Source organism: Ochotona princeps, chromosome 25, assembly GCF_030435755.1.
Source record: "Ochotona princeps isolate mOchPri1 chromosome 25, mOchPri1.hap1, whole genome shotgun sequence".
NCBI lineage: Eukaryota > Metazoa > Chordata > Mammalia > Lagomorpha > Ochotonidae > Ochotona > Ochotona princeps.
This window is the reverse complement of record NC_080856.1, coordinates 2,796,711-2,818,428: the sequence shown is the minus strand read 5'-3', so window position 1 is coordinate 2,818,428 and position 21,718 is coordinate 2,796,711. Positions and strand designations below refer to the sequence as shown.

General features: G+C 48.9%; 1 protein-coding gene across 1 annotated transcript in view; it reads right to left on the bottom strand.

Moving 5' to 3' along the window:
- Positions 1–1,293: 1,293 nt before the first annotated feature.
- Positions 1,294–21,718, bottom strand: part of COPG2 (COPI coat complex subunit gamma 2) — a 73,748-nt gene continuing 53,323 nt past the window's right edge. The window contains exons 20-24 of the mRNA XM_004592539.3: positions 21,188–21,359; positions 3,350–3,447; positions 2,514–2,652; positions 2,148–2,246; positions 1,294–1,577 (exon numbers count right to left, since the gene is read on the bottom strand). Of these exons, the coding sequence (XP_004592596.2) occupies positions 1,447–1,577; positions 2,148–2,246; positions 2,514–2,652; positions 3,350–3,447; positions 21,188–21,359 (639 nt within the window). The 3' untranslated portion in view covers positions 1,294–1,446. The remainder of the gene's footprint in view (positions 1,578–2,147; positions 2,247–2,513; positions 2,653–3,349; positions 3,448–21,187; positions 21,360–21,718) is intronic.

Here is a 21,718-nt window from a genome sequence, read left to right as displayed (position 1 = left end):
AAAAAAACGCCCAACAGAGGTCCTGGCCACACCCTATTCTTTCACTCACACTGGTGAACAAGTACTGGAGAAAAGCCAGCAGAGGCCCTACATTGATACAGTAGTCCTCTTCCCACTGGTCCTTTGATGCCACTGTCATGTGTTGTTAGGAAATTCTGACGAGCGCTACTGATGCAAAAAGGCATTCTTGGCATGAAACACTTTAAACACTATTGGCCTCTCCTGAAACACTCAGAAGTGCTGTTTCCTAGCCCCGTCTCAGTTTGACTCCTGCATAAAGAATGAGGAGGGGGCCTACTTGTGCATTTAAGGGCACATGCTTTTTTTTTGTCCTTAAGTTCTTGAAGCAACACTTTAGAGTCCCTTGACATAATATTAGATTTAGTTTCTTAAGCTACTTACAGACATTTTGTTAGAATAGGTATTGACTTAAATAATACAGTATTTTAGTTATGTCAAGACTGATTTACCTATACATGTTCCATTTATTGTAAAAGATACTAACCAGCAGGCCTTTCTCTGCCAGCATAATGAACCTATTCACATGTCCAATGTTTGACTAGCCTAGCTATCTGCAGAATTTCCTAACATCACGGGCCATTAAGGACCAAGTGCATCTGTCTGTGCCAGAGATGTGCTGTTATTAGCTGGGAAGACCAACTCTGACAGCAAATAACAGCCTGCCACCTCATACCTCAGTGCTCGGAAGCATGTCCCTTCTGCGCTACAGCGGAGGGGGGGGGACCGTGTACAGTCCAAGCAGCCGTGTGGAATACACTTGGAACCCTTTCATGATTGCTGAATTTCCCACTGGCTGGCCCAGAGTGGTTTTCTCACACAGCTCAGCAATTTCTGTACTTTACAAGCAGGAAAGTTCTAGAAACTTTAAGAAAAATTCTGAAAGATCTGTGAGCAAATGGTGCTGAATACTTAAAAGTCACAGTTTCACTGTCTTAGTCAAAGCAGAATTAAGTGATTATTTTAAATTCATTTTTTATTAGCAACTTTAAGTATAACAACTTTGAAACTGGAATAAGTGTTTACTTTCTATTAATAAAATGAATTGTGACAAGAAGTGGACTCTGGCTTCCCCTCCCCCCCGCCCCCCAGGGTAACACCCCGGCGCTGTCAGGAGCGTTCAGACACACATTACAAGACAGGAATAGACTCACACAGCTCAAGCACAGGGCAGGGTTTGCTTTTCAAGATCATCCAAAGCTGTACTGTCGTACTGAAGCCGATCGGGTGAGGACAAAGAAAGGGAAGAAAGCAAACCACGCACAAGGACAGGTGTCTGCTTGATCTGCTGGCTCAGGGCTCAATGTTTATTTTGCGTCTCCAAAGTTATTAATCTTTAAAAATTGGATTCTGGGGCATTCATGCCACTAGCCTAGAGAGTGCACTTACGGTGCAGTGTCCATGAACTCCACGTCTCCCAGCGAGGACTTATCCAACAGAAGCCAAAATAACATCTACAGGTGTCCTCTCTTGGCTTCGGACTGTCACCTGCATGGTCACGCCATCTGCTAAGGCCAGCCTGGACCTCACTAGCAGGTCCCAGCCACCTCTGAATATCCCTGAAAGGACAAAGGAAGCCTGCATTCAGTCAAGACAAGCCCTGGCTCGCTGTGCCCTGCTTGTATGAGCTTTAATAGTGAGTTGTGGGAACCACATTCTACATATGAAGATAAAATGTAACTTTTCTACTCCCATGGGACCAGATTCAGGAAAGCACTCAGTACAGTGAGTGAGTACTCAGTACAGTGAGTGCCGCACTCAGAGCAGGGGGTGAACTGGACCTGCAGGACACACGTAAGTGTCCAGGCCAGATTCAGGAAGGTACTCAGTACAGTGAGTGCCGCACTCAGAGCAGGGGGTGAGCTGGACCTGCAGGACACACGTAAGTGTCCAGGCCAGATTCAGGAAGGGCACTCAGTACAGTGAGTGCCGCACTCAGAGCAGGGGGTGAGCTGGACCTGCAGGACACACGTAAGTGTCCAGGCCAGATGGACAGCAAAGAGTAAGAGCATGCAAACAAGTTACTCTAAGCTTCAAATGGCCACTGGTTAATGGAATGCCTGCCCACCTGCAACTTGTTCTATTGACATTCTGCAGACAATGTCAGGGAAGTCCAGTGGAACTCTTACCTGCCAGATAGAGCGAATGGGAATTTTTGTTCTCTGGTACTTTATCTGACCTTTCACACGGCTGCATGCCCAGAAATGTGATGATATTGTGGACAGCTTCTGCATTGGGGAGATTTAGGAGACAGCATTAGACAAGGGTGGGGTTCCCTGGCACCGGTCCATGAGCTCAGGTGGAAGGGGCTGTGGATGCTTTGGGGAGGGACACTCCTGGACGATAAACACACCGACTCGATCAGATGAGGAGGAGCAGGCCCTGACCTTTTGATGATTTAGCAACTACTTCAAGAAAGTTCTTCTGGAATGACAAGTGGTCTCTGAGGTTTTACACTGCTAGTGGGTGACACACAGGAGCAAAACTGTCCTCACCTTCAAGGGTTTTGGTAGAACTGAGAGCAAAGGTCTCTTCTTTCTCAAAGGTATCTCCCACTTCTTCCCAGGCAGCAGCGAAGTTAGGCTGTAGAACCTTCTGAATATGGTCAGACACAGTCACTTCAAGATCTTCTAGCTGGCAGGCGAGAGGCCAGAGTCAAATCAACGTGCTTGCAGAACAAGGAAAGGCAGCGGGCCTGACCACGTACCACCATGTGTTAGAATCCTTGTGGAACCGAAGCAAAACTATGCCCTGATGGTAATTACTTCTTTAGTCTGGGAAATCTAATGCTGCAAACTTTAGTAAAGAAAAGCATGGAAATAGGACATCTGGCCGGAGCTAGACAGCGTTGGGCCCGAAGCGCAAAGCAGTCAGGGGGCCACGTGACAGCGGAGCTGAGGCTGGCCAGCACCTCACTAACAGGGTGGCATTTTAACATAAGTATCCTCCTCCATTCTGTGTAGGCTTTGCAGTCCATGACCTAATTATGTGATAAGCAAACAAGGTTTTTGGGACAAAAATCAAAAAGCCACTTTAAACAAAGCTTATTTCATGTTATTAAAATTGTATGAAAAGTCATGTAATTCATGTAAGGTATTTTCATTTCTTCATTATCCCAGTATAAAGAGAAAAGTGAGCTTGTTTTAATTAATTGCAAAGTGGGAAATCTCAGTTCTCCCTAGTATCCGTTACAGAAGAGCCAACCAGGCCCTCCTCAGTGGTAATCTGAGACTAGAAACTTCACGTCAGACGTGCCCGAAAAAGTGCTCTCTTACAGCGGAAGTCGTCAATGTTGCGAAGGCGCTCGAGGGAGTCTGTAGGGAATACTCACCACATACTCATCATCGTACCCATCCTCATCTGGAAGCCCTGTGTTAGGGTCACAGTCCCGGACCGTAAACTTCATGGTACAGCTGAAGGTGCCTGCAACTACGGCAGAAGGAGCAGGCAGGCCTGTCAGTACTCAGGAGACACCACTGGACTCACGCTGGGCTCCACATTGTCACTTTAAACACACGCATGGCCTCTTTTCCAGGACAGTACTTTTCAAAAATATTCTGCTAATGGGCCAGAAAAGCAGCCCCAACTAGTATTATTTTAAAGTCTGCTCTGAATTGAGAGAATAGTACCAAAACGGTGTCGTGGGGTATACTCTGTTTTGCACTGGAAGAAAGGAAGCAGGGAGGACTTTGGGCCGCCTCTTGCCCTGCCTGTCAAGGGGCCTATGTGTTGAAAAATAATCACTACTCTGGGGCCTGACACAGGCAAACCCACAAAGCCTATGGTTCTTAAAATTACCATTGGCCAAGCACATCAGTGTGTCAACAGCAACACTGCTCGAAATTGTGGACTGACTCTGGGTCCACAGAGCACCAGAATTAGCCTGACTTTAAGTCAACTCTCAGGGTGCGACAGGCAGATGGATAATTAAGTTCTAGTGTTGGCCAAGTCAGCGTCTTCAAATGGAAGACCAACTAGACACTTAAATTTTTTGAGATGACTGGAATTGCATGTTTTAGAAAGTAAAGTCTTGAATAAGATAGAATTTTCTGAACTAGTTGGAGGTCAGAATTTTAAAGTATGGATAAATAAAGGCATTTAGAGTCTAATCCTCCTTGGTCTAGATAAACTTATAAATACAAAAAAGAATTTTGGGAGTTGGAAAGTTATTTTGGGAATAGGCTTGGAAAGGAAGATAGATTCGTAGAAAAGTCATATGCTAAAAGGGGCCTTCAAAAAACTACAGGAAACACGTATCAAGAACAATCTGGATTTCAAAATCAATTTCACAAAAATATATCTTTCAATTCCATTTTTCATGAATTTTTTGAATTGACTTTGTATATTTCAGATTGGGTAGTAAGTCTTCAAACTGTTCAGTTTTAACTCCATCCATCCACCCACTCACCCATCCATCCATCCATCCACCCACTCACCCATCCATCCATCCACCCACTCACCCATCCATCCATCCATCCATCCATCCACCCATCCATCCACTCACCCATCCACCCATCCATCCATCCATCCACCCACTCACCCATCCATCCATCCACCCACTCACCCATCCATCCATCCACCCACTCACCCATCCATCCATCCACCCACTCACCATCCATCCATCCATCCATCCATCCATCCATCCATCCATCCACCCATCCATCCACTCACCCATCCACCCATCCATCCATCCATCCACCCACTCACCCATCCATCCATCCACCCAAAAGTAGTTAGCATGAGCACATGCTGGCATTACATGTAAAGGTGTAAGTTAACATGTCTGACACTTAGATAAACAGATGACTGATCCACAAGTTCCTTTTCCAACACCTGACTGGCAAGGAGCTAAAAAGCATAGGGGGTGTGTGTGCACCCACACATGCTACCTATTTATGCCATTATAATTCATAGATTCATAGATTCTTAGAGAGTGCAGTGCTGTGTAAGGTTAAACAGCCTGGGAAAACATTTGAAAAATTGTGAAAGGGTACAGGTCAACTGGTTCTCAAAAGATGCAAGAGAGCTTTGGCAAGCGGAGGAAGCTGAGGAAGGAAAGAGGGTGGTTGTAGTCAGAGTTACGTTAGTGCTCAGATGTCGATGAGAATGTGTACTTGAAATGACTTTCAAGAGGGCCTAGTGAGCTGAGGCAGTCAGGACACTGAAAGAATAGAGGTAAGCTACCTAGGAAAAAGCCCAGTTCACACTCTGGTGGGAATACTATGAAGAACGGATCAGAAGGCAGATGCATTCAGTAGATTGTGTTGGAACAGATGACAGGAGCAGGCGGACCGGAGGAGGAAGCTGTGCCTATTGAGACTATAGAACCTATTTCTAAGCAATAACAGTTGAACAAATGTTTCAATTGCGGTAGGGTTTTCTTTAGGGGGAAGGGGGGAAAATACAAAATTAGAATAGGTTGCTGAAATGTTAAAAAAGTGAAACAGACCTTGTGACAAAGGTAATGGCCAAGTTGGGTGAAGAATCAGGACAGATAATGAGAAACTAAACCGTATGAGCCACAGCCTGGTTCCGACGAAGGGAAGCTGCAGGCCAACAATGGAGGACACTCTAGATTCAAACTGAGCACACAGTATGTACATGAGAGCACAGTGGGTAAGGAGTCATTACTGAACGGTGTGAGCAGGGAGGACGTTTCCTTTGGTTACTACAATGTGAGATTATATAGAAAATCTCAAGTGAAGTCCAATAAAGCTATTAATGGAGAAAATGACTGACACGAGCTGTTGAGCAGGGGAGCGGAGGGGACCTTTTTCTTGGGGCAGGAGAACACCACCACCTGCATGACCGTAATACGGTGATGTCAGCTTCGTGAACGAGGCGGTGCAGACAATCAATGGGCAGAAGGAAAGAATGCCTTCCGGCTGATACCAAGATCTTTTTCAGAAAGCAGGCTTGTCCTGTGAGGACTGACAGTTACTGACGAGACTGTTTAAAATTTATTTTTTATGTATTTGAGATAGGAGGAGGAAGAGGAGAGAGGGAGAGAGAGAGAGAAGGAGATTCTTCTCTTCTCCCACCCACTAGTTCACCCCTGAAATGGCTGCAATGGCGAGGGCTGGGCCAGGCTGACGCCAGGAGCCTAGAGCTTCTTCTGGGTCTCCTGTGTGAGTGCAGGGGCCCAGGTACCTGGGCCTCCTTCTGCTGCTTTCCAAGCACATTAGGAAGGAGCTGGATCAGAAGTGGAGCAGCTGGGACTTGAACCAGTGCCCATACGGGATGCTGGCATTATAGGTGGAGGCTTAGCATGCTACACTATAATGCTGGCCCCCAAGAAGGTTTTTTTTTTTTAATGAAAATTTTAAAATTAAAGAAAAGATAGATGCTGGAAGCTAAGTAATGAGAAAGAACTTGACTGAAACATAGAACCATGTAATGTGACAAATGGCAGAGTGGGGAATTTGGTGGAAGCTGTCAGATCTCAACCACTGAAGGGTAGACACCATGACCAATCAGGAAATGGGATTTTGAAAATTCCAAGTAGTTTTGGTGAAATACTGATTAAAGACAAAGGGATGTTAGCAGGGCAAAGGGTGAAAAGGTGAAAGGGAAAGACCTGGAGCCGGCCAACGGCAGCAGGTCACAAAGGTCTGGCCTGAAAAGAGAAGGAAGACATGCAGTATAGTTTGCAGGAAAAAGCAAGGAAAGTGACAGTGAGTAAACGATGGGGAATCCAGGGCATGCTATACAGATTACAGGAGGTGTGCTGATGGCCAGGCTTTTCTCTAGGACCAATAGTATCCGAAATTTCAAAGGAAGAATATGGAAAGGCAACATTAAAGTTGCCCTCAGCTGAGAAGGGGTTAGTCACTAAGGAATGTTAAGGTGTTTACAGGAAGGTAAGATGGCATTCCTGGGCCAAAAGTCACGAGGTTAGAATAAATAAGACATTGGAAAAAAGGAAACATATTGTATGGTGGAGGTTTACAGGCAGAGCAGAATGGGAATCTTGTCCGAACTCAGAGTAGATGGGACTGAGAGGCTGTAGAGTGAGGGTCTGAGGGGGAGAGACACCGTTAGAGGACGTGGGTGATGGGGAGGAGCGTTAGCACGTACTGCAGCTGCAGAATGGGTAAGAAGGATGAGGAGGCAAGTATCTACGTGCATTATTTCAGTGGAGGATGGCCGATGGTTAAGATGTTGTAGGAACTGCCTGCTGCTGAAGTTGTTCCCAAAGCCATCCAGGTATGTAAGGCATGGCTAAAAGGACCAACAGATCACTGACAACAACAAAGAGGAGGAGAGACAGGGGAGGATGGAAGCTAAAAACATCAATAATAATGATAAACATTAACAAGTGAGATAGTATAGAAGGGTTTAGGCTGGGCTATAGAATCTAAAATGTGCATAAGGGAGGGTAATAAGGAGGACCACAATTAGGAAGCCTGAGAAATGGTTCATCTGCATATTTAGTGGAAAGACCTGCGTTAAGACAGATTATAACCAAAGATAGAAAGAATGACAAGAGTAAGTGGCTAAATAAGAATTGGTATTAGGAGGGCATGCCTTCTGAAATCTTTGCTTGGGTGATATTTACAGTCACAAATGTCACCAACAGAGTCAAAGTTAAGAAGTCAAAATGGGACGGGTCTAAACCAACAGGAACCTGTGCGGGTCTGGACTCAACTGAGAGTCAAATGTAGAGGGAGTAGTATGATTGGCAGAAGGTAAAAGAGACTACCAAACCCGTGAGAATGCCATACAGCTGTAGACGAGGGACAATGTAGCTAGTCGGTTCCTCCAGAGACTGGCAGAGAGTGACAGAGGGTGGCACCAGAGGGCATGATTAAGAGACTGGAAACTGCGGAAAGGGAGTCTTATGTGAAGAGGACTTGCTGGAAGTGAGAGAAGGAACAGGGGCAGGAGGAAGCAGGATGGCCAGGCACTGCATCAGGACAGGGGAACGGCGCTAGCGTGCAGCTCACCTGGTACAGGAAAGCACCGGTGGAAGGGCAGTAGAGAGGGAAATAGGAGTTTGGAGTTTGTCAGTCATCTATTAATAAGAGGGAGATGTAGCAGAGTAAGAATTGGAGGATGTGACTATGTAATGCTGGAAGCTTTCTTGGAAAAATAACGAGTGTGATCAATATTGTGAGATGTGAGAAAGAGGCTAGTTGCTAAGGGCATAATTTGCAGGCCACTGGCAAGGATCTTAGGAAAGCTTAGGTGAACTGAAGATACAAGGGTGTGCAGTGAGGAATGTAAGCACAAGGAATGCTAGTCGCTTGAGCAGCAGGTGTCCAACACAAGGGAAGTACCCAGAATGGATATCTGATCTGTTTGAATGATACTTCATGGCAGCTGAAAGGAGGAGGAATGAAAGATAGGGCAATTTGATTATCTAGATAATATGGAACAAGGAGGAAAGAAAGAAAATAAAATGAAGGTTTCCAATTGAAGAAAAAGAGTGGTCTGAAGAACGGCAGAACAGACTGGCAGCTGAAGTTCAGCTTGCTTGAATCTGCATTAGGATGGGCCAGGAAGCAAGAGTAAGTTAGCTGAGTAACGGACTACTGGATGAAACAGCAGGTGCAGCGGCATGACAGGCAGATCAGCCACGTAAACGAAAAATCCAGAACAGAGAAACCAGTGAGATCTCCTAACACTATGATTAGGAGATCTGACACTATGATTCGAGACAGAAGCTGACAATATTATATACATTATAGTGCAAATAAGCAAAAAATTAGGAAGAACTTGCTGAAGTATGATATTAATATGTTACATTAGAAATGGCGTCAAGTGGAAGAAACCACTGAAACATGGACTAAAAAGAGAGGGGAAGTAGATAAAAATTGAAGCTGAAATGTAAGTGAAGAGAAAGAATGTAGGCGTTAAGACCAGGGAACTGAGCCTGCAGCTCTGTCAGTGTCAAGGAAGGAAGGGTGCCAAGGAGGGCAGGGGGGAAGCACTGACAGGCACTGGAACTGGAAGGTCAGTGCAGAGCTGTATGTTAAACCAAACAGCAACTCCAGGGAACAGAGCGGTCACAACAGGATGGGGGGAGAACTGGAGTGTGATGTGTCACTTCCCACACAGAGATTTGAAGCTTCTGGTGTCTTGAACAGAATGAAAGGTTAAGCAGATAGTAGTATGACAGACTGGGCAGAAACCCTAGGAAGTATACTGAATGCAGGCTAGAGATAGTCAGTACCGCCTGCAGGCAGTAAGGAACACGGGACAAGGCTGAACAGTAAGGGCTCAGGATCAGGCGTATGTCTGAATCCCATCCACTGGAATAATCCAGCTTCAAGAAGACAGTTACACTCTGCAGCACAAGGAGAAAGGAAAGGAGTTGGAGAGCAATATCAAGTGGTTACACAGACAGAAGGGTAGTCCTGAGTAGGCACATGTACTGAAGCAAGAAGTGCTGTTGCTCCATGTGCAGGCCGAAGGTCATGACAGAAGAAGAAAATGAAAGAGAGCAAGAAGGGGGTACTGGATGGAGTAGAGGTTGTAATAAGAGAAGAAAAATAAGGTATGAATTAAAGATACAACTGTCATATCCTGTAGGAACTGGGTAGATTATGGGAAAATTGAGTCTGAAAAAAAGCAGGAGTTGCATGGGCTAGCACTGAAGTCTTAGTGGAAAGTTGTGATTAAAAGGACTGTTTGCTAGGAAAGGCTTGAAGGACTGGATTACGAACACTCTGATAGGCAACCACTGGTGGTGACCTCTCACAGGGCAGGTCAGGCAGTTTCAGAAGGGGTGGACTGGCTGCTCTGTACGTAGAACAAGCAAATGCTATTGCATGAGGATGCTTGATAAACATATCACGAGAGAAGAATCTGGCTTTCGTAGAAATATCAAAGGGTTAGGCGGGTAAAGGCATGTGAAATACTTTTTAAGATGTGGTAGAGAAGTAATCAAAAAGCAGTTATGCAAGACTCACCTGTGCAGTGTGAGGTGTGATGCCTGTACAGTGTGAGGCGGGGTGACGCCTGTGCAGTGTGAGGCGGGGTGATGCCTGTGCAGTGTGAGGCGGGGTGAGGCCTGTGCAGTGTGAGGGGAGGTGAGGCCTGTGCAGTGTGAGGGGAGGTGAGGCCTGTGCAGTGTGAGGGGAGGTGAAGCCTGTGCAGTGTGAGGGGAGGTGAGGCCTGTGCAGTGTGAGGGGAGGTGAGGCCTGTGCAGTGTGAGGGGAGGTGAGGCCTGTGCAGTGTGAGGGGAGGTGAAGCCTGTGCAGTGTGAGGGGAGGTGAGGCCTGTGCAGTGTGAGGGGAGGTGAGGCCTGTGCAGTGTGAGGGGAGGTGAAGCAGCTGAGCCTCGCCGGAGGGAAGCAGCAGGGAACGAAGACGTGAGAGGGAGAGGAAAGTGCACGGACGTGTGCATTAGGTTGGATTTGGGTCAAAATGGCAAATGTGACCGAGAGTGTGACCAGTGTGAAGATGAGATGTTACCAGCTCTTCAGGCACGGAATCTAACTCCCCGTTAACGCGAAGTTTTGATATGTAAATCACACAATTCCGGTGCTTGTTGCAGCAGGAGTCTTTCACCACGAGGCTCACTTCCTACCAGCGTTCAAACATGTATGGCTGTGACAGCTCAAGCAACTTGCCAATCGGTAATGAACATTTCTTTTTATATTTTATTTAGAAAGTGTGTAGTTTATTTGTTGGGGGATCATTTTGTACCACCCCCAAACCTGTCTGCTTTGGTGGGTGAAATCTATGTACCGTAATTCACCAGTTATTTTGAATGATTTATATTACTAGGAACATTTTTAAAATTTCATCCTAATACTTTAGTGATGGTTGAGATAAGGGAGCTGGAGGAGGCATTCTTCAAATGTGACAGAATGCGGGGCGCTCACGAGCAGTGTGCAAGTGAGGCAGTTCTTACAAGAAGGGAGCAGAGAAGAGATCCCTGCGAGGACGGTGAGCAGGCAAGCGAGTTGGCCAAGAAAGTGCAGTCAGTGGAGAAAGGTGACGATGGGCCGAGTGAAGGACAAGTGGCCGGGACCCTGCCAAGCAAACAACAGAGACATCAGCAGCTCAGCATCAGACGCAGCAAGAGCGAGAGTGACTGAGCAGGTACTGCAAAGCAGAAAGAGGCCCCGAGCAGGAACAGACTGTGACACAGGGTGTGGCACTCATGCAGCGTGTTCTCCCACACAGAACAGGAAGCAACGAGAAAGTTAAATGTACTTATAGATGAGACTGATGCGAGGACGACACACTGAGGAGCAGGACGATGCGATACTTTTATCAGATGGAACGAGCAAGCACACACACTGGAAGCAAGAGCAGCACTGCTGGATGTGACAACACTGCAGAGTGAGACGGAGTGAAGGCAGGGCCAGTCAGCCTCGCAGGAAGGAGACGCATCAACAATGAGCTAAGACGGACCAAGTGCACTTTAGGAAAAAGGAGTGGAGATGGACAGGAAGGAGTCAGAGGCAGCTTTCTACACCAGCATGGAATATTAGAAACAGAGAAGACAGACAGACTAAGCTGTAGATTTGAATCCTAGATCCAGCAACAGAGAAGAGAGAAGGGGGGAAGGCACCAGGGGGTGGAACTGGAACGCCAATGTCCACATCCTGAGGGACTGACACCTGCAGCACAGGATCAAGGCGAGAAACTGTGGGTTATGGTGGGATGAAGCAGGTGCTCAGAGTGTCAAGGAGGAGAGAAAGGGGCGTAAAATGATGTGCCAAGTTAGGGTCCCTGAGAATGAGACAAGAATGAGATGAAGCAAAAAACTGACGTAAGCAGAAAGGGGGAAAATGCATGGATTAATATTATGCAGAGAAACAATGACATTATAACAGTGCAAAGAATGCATGATCAGGAAAAAGGAGCGATGGGAGGTGCAACGGGAGGCGTGGCAACGGGAGGTGCGACTGGACGTGCAACGGGAGGCGCGGCAACGGGAGGCGTGGTGAAGGAAGGTGGTCCAGCCCTGGGACAGCAAACACTGCTTGGGAGTGAGAACATACAGACATGAGGCAGTACAGTGTGGGAATTCATAGAAGACACAGGTTTTCAGTGTAGATTTTCAGAGACATTTAAGACTCTGAGGTGTGGAATAGAGAAAGAAACGATGGGAGGAAGCGCCACGGGCACACTTTCATGGGAAAGATAAATGGCTTCTAAGAGAGTTCTGACCCTCAGAGTTGGAAAAACCCTGGTAAATACACCCTGCATTATGTGAGATATAAAAGGGCATTAACTGTCCTCCACAACAGTAGTGTAAGAGAAAGAGGAAGGACAGAAAGACAAGAATCAAAAATCAGCTCCTAGTCACAACACCAACCAAAAAAACCCTCTGCAGTTTCATGCAGCCTTTGTTGTGGACAGGGAGTGTGCCAGATGAGGTGTGGCACGCAGAGAAGGGGCTGCAGGCAGAGCACAGGGCAGCGGGGGGATGCTGAGAGCCTGGGAGAGCCCGTGGCTGCCCCTAGAAAGCCAGAGATGGGAAGGAGCAGAGGGACATGGGGGGGGGGGGAAGGTGCGCACAGCAGGGAGTCTCACTGGGGTGGGGGTGGCTTTCACCCAAGGGGGCTGTGGACAGGGGCCCCAGGAGGCCTAGCTACACCTCAAGAGTGGGGAGCACTGTGCCGCCTAGAGGCTGAGTGGGACTGGCCGCCTGGGGCTCGTGTGCCCTGCATGAGGGTCACTGGTGGAGGGCAGAGTGGACTGAGGGGCAGACATGGGGACAGAGCAGGGGTGCTGTGAGCCAGGGCACAAGCAGGCATCAGAGTCCAGGCTGTCAGATGCAGGACGAGGTGACAGCAAGCAAATGGATGTAGCCGAGAGGCACGTGGGAGGATGAGAGGGAGCAGGACGGGGAGGGGCTGAGGTTGCGGAGTGAGGCTGAGGGTGGGCACGGCCACACGGGAAGCTGTGCTGTGCTGTGTGGCAGTGGGTAGGGTTGGTTACATGCTGGGCTGGGGCTGGGGCTGGGGCTGGGGGACAGTGTCCTGAGGCATGGGTCTGAGGAAGGGGCTGGAGATGAAGCAGGGGACCCGGGGCCACGCCCAGGAAGAGCCACACTCTGGCAAAACACGAGGGTCAGACTGATACTGAGATGTCTGTGGGGGCGGGGCAAGTGTCGGGCAACGGGAGGGCAGAAGACACATGCGGAGCAGGCGGTCGAACCTGAGCCCTGTGCTGCCCGAGTGCAGTTTTGAAGAGTGGGAAAGAAAGGACATGAGAAGAGGTGATCAAGAATGTGGGGAGTGAGAGGAAACCAGCCGCCTGGGCCACAAGTGCTCTGCCTGGAGTGTGTGAGTGCAGTGCGTTCGACTGATGCAGGGGCGATGACTGTGGTGGAGGAAATGGGGCAGGGACGGCGGGTCGGGAAGGTATTGTCCACTGGCAAGAACTGCTGGTCACAGCAGCGTTCACGGCTGCATGTGGAGGGGTGGCAGAGTGGTGATGTGGCGTTAGCTTGCCAGGCAGGGGAGGAGTCAGCAGGAGGAATCGCAGAGCTGGAACAGCAGTTGAGTGGGTGGATGGTGAGAGCATGGCAGAGGCGTGGTCCAGTGGGCAAAAAGGTGAGCCAGGAGAAGGAAGAGCTTTTAGTTGATTGATTCATGCTCAGAGGATTAAAGATGGTACCAGGCAAAAGTGGAGCCAAGTGAACAGGCAGGTGTGAAAGCACACCTGTTAGGGACAGGGTAACAGGTGTGAGCAAGCTGAGACATGGAGCAGTGTCTTGCGGACACTGAGGCTGTACAAGTGGTGACAGCTGAGAAACTCGGGACTCCAAGTCAGTGGAAGGGAAGGGAAACCATGGAAAATTAGGAGGAATGCCCCGAGATCTGAAGACTGTATCCATTGCCTGACTGAGAAGAACTGTGGCTAGCCTTGAACTTGGACAGCAGACAGATTCTGTGCACCTGTTTGGGACAGAGAAGCTGGCATGGTGACAATAGTGTGTGATGGCCAGACTTCTGAGTCTAGTGAATGATACACAGGGGGCAGGGGAATGTGATGGGATGCTGAAATTAAGTTTAGGAATATAAATTTGGTAGATACAGTGTAACTCAGGATGGTAGTTGTGCTGGTAAAACTAGATTGGTACCCAGCCTGGAATAAGAACACTGGGGTTGGGTTGCTACTGAAAGCTGGCATGTGCGTGGACGTTAGAGGCAGAATTTCACAGAAAAAGACAGTGACAGGAGGGGTGGGTGGTGCTGTGCAGCAGGCGAAGCCACTGCTCGGGGCCCTGGCAGCCGACCTCAGAGTACAGGCTTGAGCCTCGGCTGCTCCGCTTCTGATCCAGCTTCCTGCAGATGTGTTTGGAAGACAGGAGAAGGTGGGCTCAGTACTTGGGCACCTGCCACCCAGGTGAGTAACTGCAATGGACTTCCTGGCTCTTGCTTCAGCCTGGCCCAGCCTCTGGCTCTTGTGGCCATCTGCGGAGTGAGCTAGGGGATGAAAGGTCTCAGGCTGTCTGTCTGTCTCTCTTTCTCTCCATTTCAAATGGATAAATTACTCAGTTTTTTTTTTTTTTTAAAGAAACAGGAGATGCCTCAGGCTAGTCAGTCCCCCTTGAACTGGACTTCTTTGCAGTGGTGAGGCCCCGTGTGGTAAAGGTGCCTTATGAGAAAAGAAGGCAGAAGGTGGGCATCCCAGCCCTAGGGGCCAGCAAATATTGCGGGGGGGCAAGTTAGAGGATGAGGGTGTCGCAGCCAGACCATACAGAAACAAAGCAAAGAAAGCAAACAAAAGCTTGGCCATTTGTAAAATAGGGCTCACAGGAGAAAATGGGCCAAAGAACTTGAGTGGCTTTGATTAAGCAGAGGAAACTGGGCATCTCTGGCAGGTAACTTCAGAGACCTCGGACTGAGTCATGCATGCTGGCACATGGTGAAGTTATGTTGAGGAGACAGTTGGCGAACTGCACTGAATCCTTGATCTGAGGGTGGCTCAAAGGATGGAGCGGCAGAGTGGTGAGCAGACTCTGCAGATGGAATCAGCATGCCTGGGAGCGGGCCCTCAGACCCAGGGGAGACACAGGCTTAGAGCAGAGTGCTCAGCAAGGGGTCCCTGTACAAGAGGGAGTGAGGCCCTGCAGGCGTGTGCGGGCTCATCCAGTAAGGAGCGGTTGCAAAGGAGAGAGGAAATGGTATTGGATGGCTCCAAAAGGTAGTGAGACTGCCAGTGGAGAGGAGTCGGTAAGGAACAGAAACCAGTGAACTGGCTGCAGAGTTTGTAGGCACTTGCTTGATGGAACAGGAAGAGAAAGAAATGTTGGAATGGAATAGGTCAAGATAAAGAACGCATCAAGGAAGTCAGTGGTGGACTCGATGCAAGCCCAGCAGGACAAGGTTCCGAAGTCAGGGAAAGGCCAGATGAGTAAGAGGTGGAAGCAAGTCACAGGGAAAGGTGCACACCGGGGGGTGAGGAGTCCCGACGAGGACACGGACACAGGGCAGTGCAGTCCCACACAGTGGAAAGAAGTAGCTGCCAAAGCAGCAGCAGCAAGGCAGAAGAAATGATGGCTGAGAGGCTGTGACAGTACTGCGCACCTACAGCAGGCAGATGGGTGCAGGCACCCCAAGGAGAAGGGAAGGTGGACAGCCAGGACTAGCGGGGATGGGCTGCGGTGAGGGGTGCTCAGAGAAGGGAGGAAGGAACTTAAGAGAATGCCCACAAGCCTGCCAGCCTTGGCACAAGGAAGGATGGACAGGAAAGGGGTGGATGGTAACAGGCAGGAGGAATGTGGCCTGTTAAAGCCTTGATGCTGTTGGAAGGGTGCAAATTTTAGGCCAGGCTCTTTACTACGGATCCGGCGGGTAGGGGGGAGGGTGACAGGGATGGGATTTGGGTGGGGTTTGGGTCTGCGTTCACTGGGAGGGATGGCGGGAGGGCATGGCAGGGAGGGGTGGGATGGGGTGGGTGGGGGCAGGTTAAGAGGAGAGAGTGGGAGGTTACAGGGACAAGCTCCAGGGGATGAAAATGATCTAACAGTGACAGGGAACAGTTGCATATGGAATGCTGAGGTTAATGTAGGAGAAAGCAGCATATCCACCCAGGAGCTAAAAGAGCAGAGGTAAAGAACCGGTTGCTAGGAAAGAAAGGGGGATTTGGGGAACAAAGGTATCCTGTGGGACAGTGTCTTATGCAAAAGATGAGGACAGAGACAATGGTAAGAGCCCAGAAGCAGGCTGGGCCAGACGCTGCCAGAGGGGAAACATGGGAGTCTTACCAGCTGGATACATGGACACGTGGGGTGCGTGAGACGTACACGCGAGAACAACTCTGCCAAGCAGCCTTTGTTGTGGGCAGGGGGAGCAGGAGGGGTTGGGAGGGATGGGTGTGCAGGGAGGAACTAGGGCAGGGAGTGTGCCAGATGAGGTGTGGCACGCAGAGAAGGGGCTGCAGGCAGAGCACAGGGCAGCGGGGGGATGCTGAGAGCCTGGGAGAGCCCGTGGCTGCCCCTAGAAAGCCAGAGATGGGAAGGAGCAGAGGGACATGGGGGGGGGGGGGGAAGGTGCGCACAGCAGGGAGTCTCACTGGGGTGGGGGTGGCTTTCACCCAAGGGGGCTGTGGACAGGGGCCCCAGGAGGCCTAGCTACACCTCAAGAGTGGGGAGCACTGTGCCGCCTAGAGGCTGAGTGGGACTGGCCGCCTGGGGCTCGTGTGCCCTGCATGAGGGTCACTGGTGGAGGGCAGAGTGGACTGAGGGGCAGACATGGGGACAGAGCAGGGGTGCTGTGAGCCAGGGCACAAGCAGGCATCAGAGTCCAGGCTGTCAGATGCAGGACGAGGTGACAGCAAGCAAATGGATGTAGCCGAGAGGCACGTGGGAGGATGAGAGGGAGCAGGACGGGGAGGGGCTGAGGTTGCGGAGTGAGGCTGAGGGTGGGCACGGCCACACGGGAAGCTGTGCTGTGCTGTGTGGCAGTGGGTAGGGTTGGTTACATGCTGGGCTGGGGCTGGGGCTGGGGCTGGGGGACAGTGTCCTGAGGCATGGGTCTGAGGAAGGGGCTGGAGATGAAGCAGGGGACCCGGGGCCACGCCCGGGAAGAGCCACACTCTGGCAAAACACGAGGGTCAGACTGATACTGAGATGTCTGTGGGGGTGGGGCAAGTGTCGGGCAACGGGAGGGCAGAAGACACATGCGGAGCAGGCGGTCGAACCTGAGCCCTGTGCTGCCCGAGTGCAGTTTTGAAGAGTGGGAAAGAAAGGACATGAGAAGAGGTGATCAAGAATGTGGGGAGTGAGAGGAAACCAGCCGCCTGGGCCACAAGTGCTCTGCCTGGAGTGTGTGAGTGCAGTGCGTTCGAGTGATGCAGGGGCCATGACTGTGGTGGAGGAAATGGGGCAGGGACGGCGGGTCGGGAAGGTGTTGTCCACTGGCAAGAACTGCTGGTCACAGCAGCGTTCACGGCTGCATGTGGAGGGGTGGCAGAGTGGTGATGTGGTGTTAGCTTGCCAGGCAGGGGAGGAGTCAGCAGGAGGAATCGCAGAGCTGGAACAGCAGTTGAGTGGGCGGATGGTGAGAGCATGGCAGAGGCGTGGTCCGTGGGCCACAGAAATCAGAAGGTAGACAAGTATTGATGACTAACAGCGGCAAGGCACTGGTAGGGTCAGGGCATGAATTCTTGCAACGGTGGCATGGCAATGATTAAGAAGCTGGGTGTCAATATGGGAATGGCATGAAAAAGTTTGTGGAGAACAGGAACCGAGACACAGGATAAAGGAGCTACGACCATAGAAACGTGAGGCATCAGTGTGTCAGGAAAGGGTCCCGTAAGAGTGGGCAGGATCGGCATTATTACCCACGTACGCCTGATCTAAAGCGGGACACGGAGAAAGCCAGAAACGTGTATGCAGAAAAACTGTGGATGAGTTTGCTGGCTGGCTGACCGTTCGTGAGGTAACCGCTTTATGAATGGGCGGTAGAACACTTGATTACGAAGTTACGTTTGAACAGAGCAGGGCAAGGGAGCCCTGGAAGGCCAATGTTCAGAACGTGAACCTTGCTAGCAAGGGACCAAGTGTGTGTCAGAGACTGAAGAGCCTGGACACTTCTGGGACACTAGGAGCCGGCCAGAAGCATGTCCACACATGGTCACGTGCTGAGTTCCTCCCAGAAGCAGTGACCAGTGTCTGGGTGCTGGCCATCTCTGGCTTTCCCCCTTGAGGGAAAAAGTAAAATTAAACTGAAAAGCATGACATGTTTAAGCTGCATTCTGGAGAGATGGGGTCACTAAGTTCCACGGGAGAGTTACATACTTTTACGTAACAATTTCCCTAATGAAGGACAGAAAAATGACACATGATAACAGTGTGCATGTCTTCTTTTGAAGACTGTTTTAAAATGAATTCTTGGTCGTTGTTGACATGGGTCAAGGTGACAGATTATATGATACGATAATAACAAACGTGACACTGAAGAGGCCCAAGGTGGATAACAACTGGTGGGATGTTGCAGACATAAGCTATACTATTTCTGGCCCCATAAATATCTGAAGGGAGGAAGTTGCAGACTGAGAATGGATGCTGTGGAAGGTTTTTCTGAGATTTGGTGGGAAATGAATATTTCTTGAAGGACTTACATTAATTAGGATTTATGATGGTGATAACTTTTTCCACAAATTCCCCAAGTTTGAGAGAGCATTTTAGTAGCATCATATTTACTATTTTTTCCAGACAAGGTAGATTTTTGTGCATTTATAATGTCATGAGGAGTGGGAAAGGTTAAAGATAAAGGGAAGGAAAGCCTAAGTGCTGGAAAGGCTTCCTACAGGAGAGTCAGGAGTGTGTGTCTTTTGACCAGTGTAAAGCCAGATACCTTAAAGAGACCACGGGAGAAATAACAGTAGCTTCTTTTATTGTTTACTATGTGTCTGGCACCATGCTAGTCATCTTACCTCATTCCATCTTATCCTTATGCATATCCTAACAGGTTTACGTCATACAGTTAGCATGTGGCAGGCCCAGAATTCCAATCTCTACCTACTTCTAAAACCAGTATTCCTTTCTGTTCTGCTCTCTCTTTTCAAGTTTGAGAATAACCTGCTTTTTTATACTGTGACTACAAGGAAAACTACTATGAGATGAGCCACATAGACGCAATCACAGAGATTCTGGGGTGACTGATAGGAGCTGGCCGTCTGTGCACGACTCTCACTGCAAAACTAACACTTTGGATTGGTCACAGATTAAAATATGACACTCCTGACAAAAACTAAAGAATAGAAAGGAGTTAGTTTGTAAACAGCTATCTGATGGATGAAATAGAAATGAACTTGTAACAGAAGTTCACAAGTCCCAGTTTTGAAATTCCATTATACTTTTTCCCTCCAAGATGCACTGGGAAGAACTGGGAAGTGCATCCTGGCACCAATCAGGAACTCTAGAGTTTAACACGAATTTCTCTAAACACCAAATTCTTATAGACAAAACTGAACCATAAAGCAAGAGTCCGTAGCCAGCAGACCAAAGGCTGAAACCTCTGGGCTAGTTTGTAAGAACTGTCTTAAGAACAAATGGGCTGAGAAATCTCTGTTCTTCCTCTCCTGGTGGAGATGTTTTCTGTTGTTGCTGTCTCCCTAACACACTAACCTGTGTAACTTCTGTCATTTCAATATTGCTGTTTTGTGTATTCTAGTATCATAGCTCTGTGTTGATTGGATTATGTCCCTGCCACTCCCTGGCTGTGCGGCCCCTCAGTTCCCAGCTACCAAAGTGGACATGGGCTAGGAGAAGCTTGTACTCCTAACTGGGAAGAGCAGGATCCTTCAATGGATTCCACATTTCACCTAGAAATTAAACAGCAAGGTCATGGAATGCCCTAAAAACCAGAAACCTAAAAATAAAGGGAGGGATGTTTAAAAAGGTGGGATGGCTACTAGAAAACATAGAGTCCTCCCTCTGACGGCTGAAGCCACATGGCTACATTTAAGGCTGAGCACAGTTACTGGTTTGGAAAAAGGGCAAAGAAAATTGGCTTTACTGAAGTATTCTGTCAGCTTCCTTACTGGCCAGCGGGCACACTTCAGACAGTTCTAATGAGAGAAACACAGTCCAAGGAGAAAGTGAAGGTGCCAGGAAGACGAGCGAGGGCGATCTCAGGAGAGGATACAGGAGGCAGTAAAGGTGAAAGCCCGGAGGAAGCCTGGGGTGGCCAGCAGAGTCCTCTCCCCCAGGGCTGTGGACCCAGGACATCAGAGTGCACTTGCAGTTCCACCCAGGGCCCAAGACTCAACAACGGTGCCAACTTGAATCTACCTCAGGCTAGAGTCTGAGTGACCTGGTCCGTCACCACACAGGCAAAATTGGGCAGGGACTCCCACGAAGCCACACTGAAGACCATAGGAGGGGGGCCGAGAGAAGGCAGGCCAAGCCCCAGATGTAACTGAACACTGACCAGGGAAAATGCTTTTTCAATTTCTTGTAACTCTGTAACCTGTCCAGTATTTGTTCATTTTGTTAAGCTCTATTGAATTTCCTGTACTTACTAGTAGTAAAAAATTGTTCAAAATGTAAATGTGACATCTGTGCTTATTTCTGTGCAACAGTTGTACTTTGCTGTGAATACAGGAAAAGAAGAACTCAGCTGGGAAAATGGGGTAAAGAAATCAAATACAACAGACATCTGACAGGTACAGGAGAGAGGTCACAGACCTTCCCAGATTAGCAAACACTCCTGTTGCCACTAGCAACTGGCTCTCTTTTAGGAGATACCCCCTCCACCGGCTGGTGCATCAAGCAGAGAATCCTGAGTACTCTCTCCAGGGTGCACACACAGTGGAGGAGAACTCTCACCAGGCTGAAACATACTCTCAGATATCAGCATTATGTGCCATGATCTTATGCAAACTGCAGTACCAATGATTTACTGCATGACCAAGTTTTTCTTGGATGCCCTGGAAAGAAACACCAGCTAGAAAGAGGGTCAGGATCCTTATGGGTACACAAACCCACGTCAATGGTTATGGTGTTCCAATAAAAAGCCAGGGTTTATTTTTGGGCTACCACTGTATTTACTCAGTTTATCTTTTACTCAAAGACTTAACTTTTAAAGGTAAAATTTCCACCAGTTTTGTTGGAGCCCGCGTGTATGTAAACACATTAAATTCTAGAAAAGAATTTTCTAGAATCCTGAACACCTGTTTATTCATTGTAAGGGTTTATAAGACCAGCATTCTTAATCATGTCAGTATCTCCTCCCTTCTGGGGTAAGTACCTGCTGTAGGGTCATCATCAGGCAAGCGCACAAGAGTGTAACATATTCCTGGGTGGTTGTAAGTGAGGCTGGAGGCTGGGATACAACACAGCACCTCACAGGAATCGGACGGCTCCATCTGGACTGTCACCTTCTCCAGCAGCTGGTCATTGAGAGTATTTGTGCAGTCAAACTGAAAAACCAACAAATGGAAAAGGCATGAAAGAAGATTACCTTCCAGGAATTGTACCTTCCTACTGGAGTCCATGGCTCAGCTCTGAAACTCACTCCCCCTTCTGTCTGTGAACTGTGGGTGGGGTGCGGGGTAGGTTGAGCCATCTCCTGCGATGCTTGGCATCCCATGTCAGAACACTGATTCAGATCACAGCTGCTCCACTTCTCACCCACTTCTCTGCTAACGCATGCAGGAGAGCAGCAGCAAACTGGCCCTAGTGCTCTGGCTTATACCACCATGCAGGGGACCACCATGGTGTTCTCGGCTCCTGGCCCAACTCACCAATGCTAACTACTTGGGGAGTGAGCCAGCAGAGG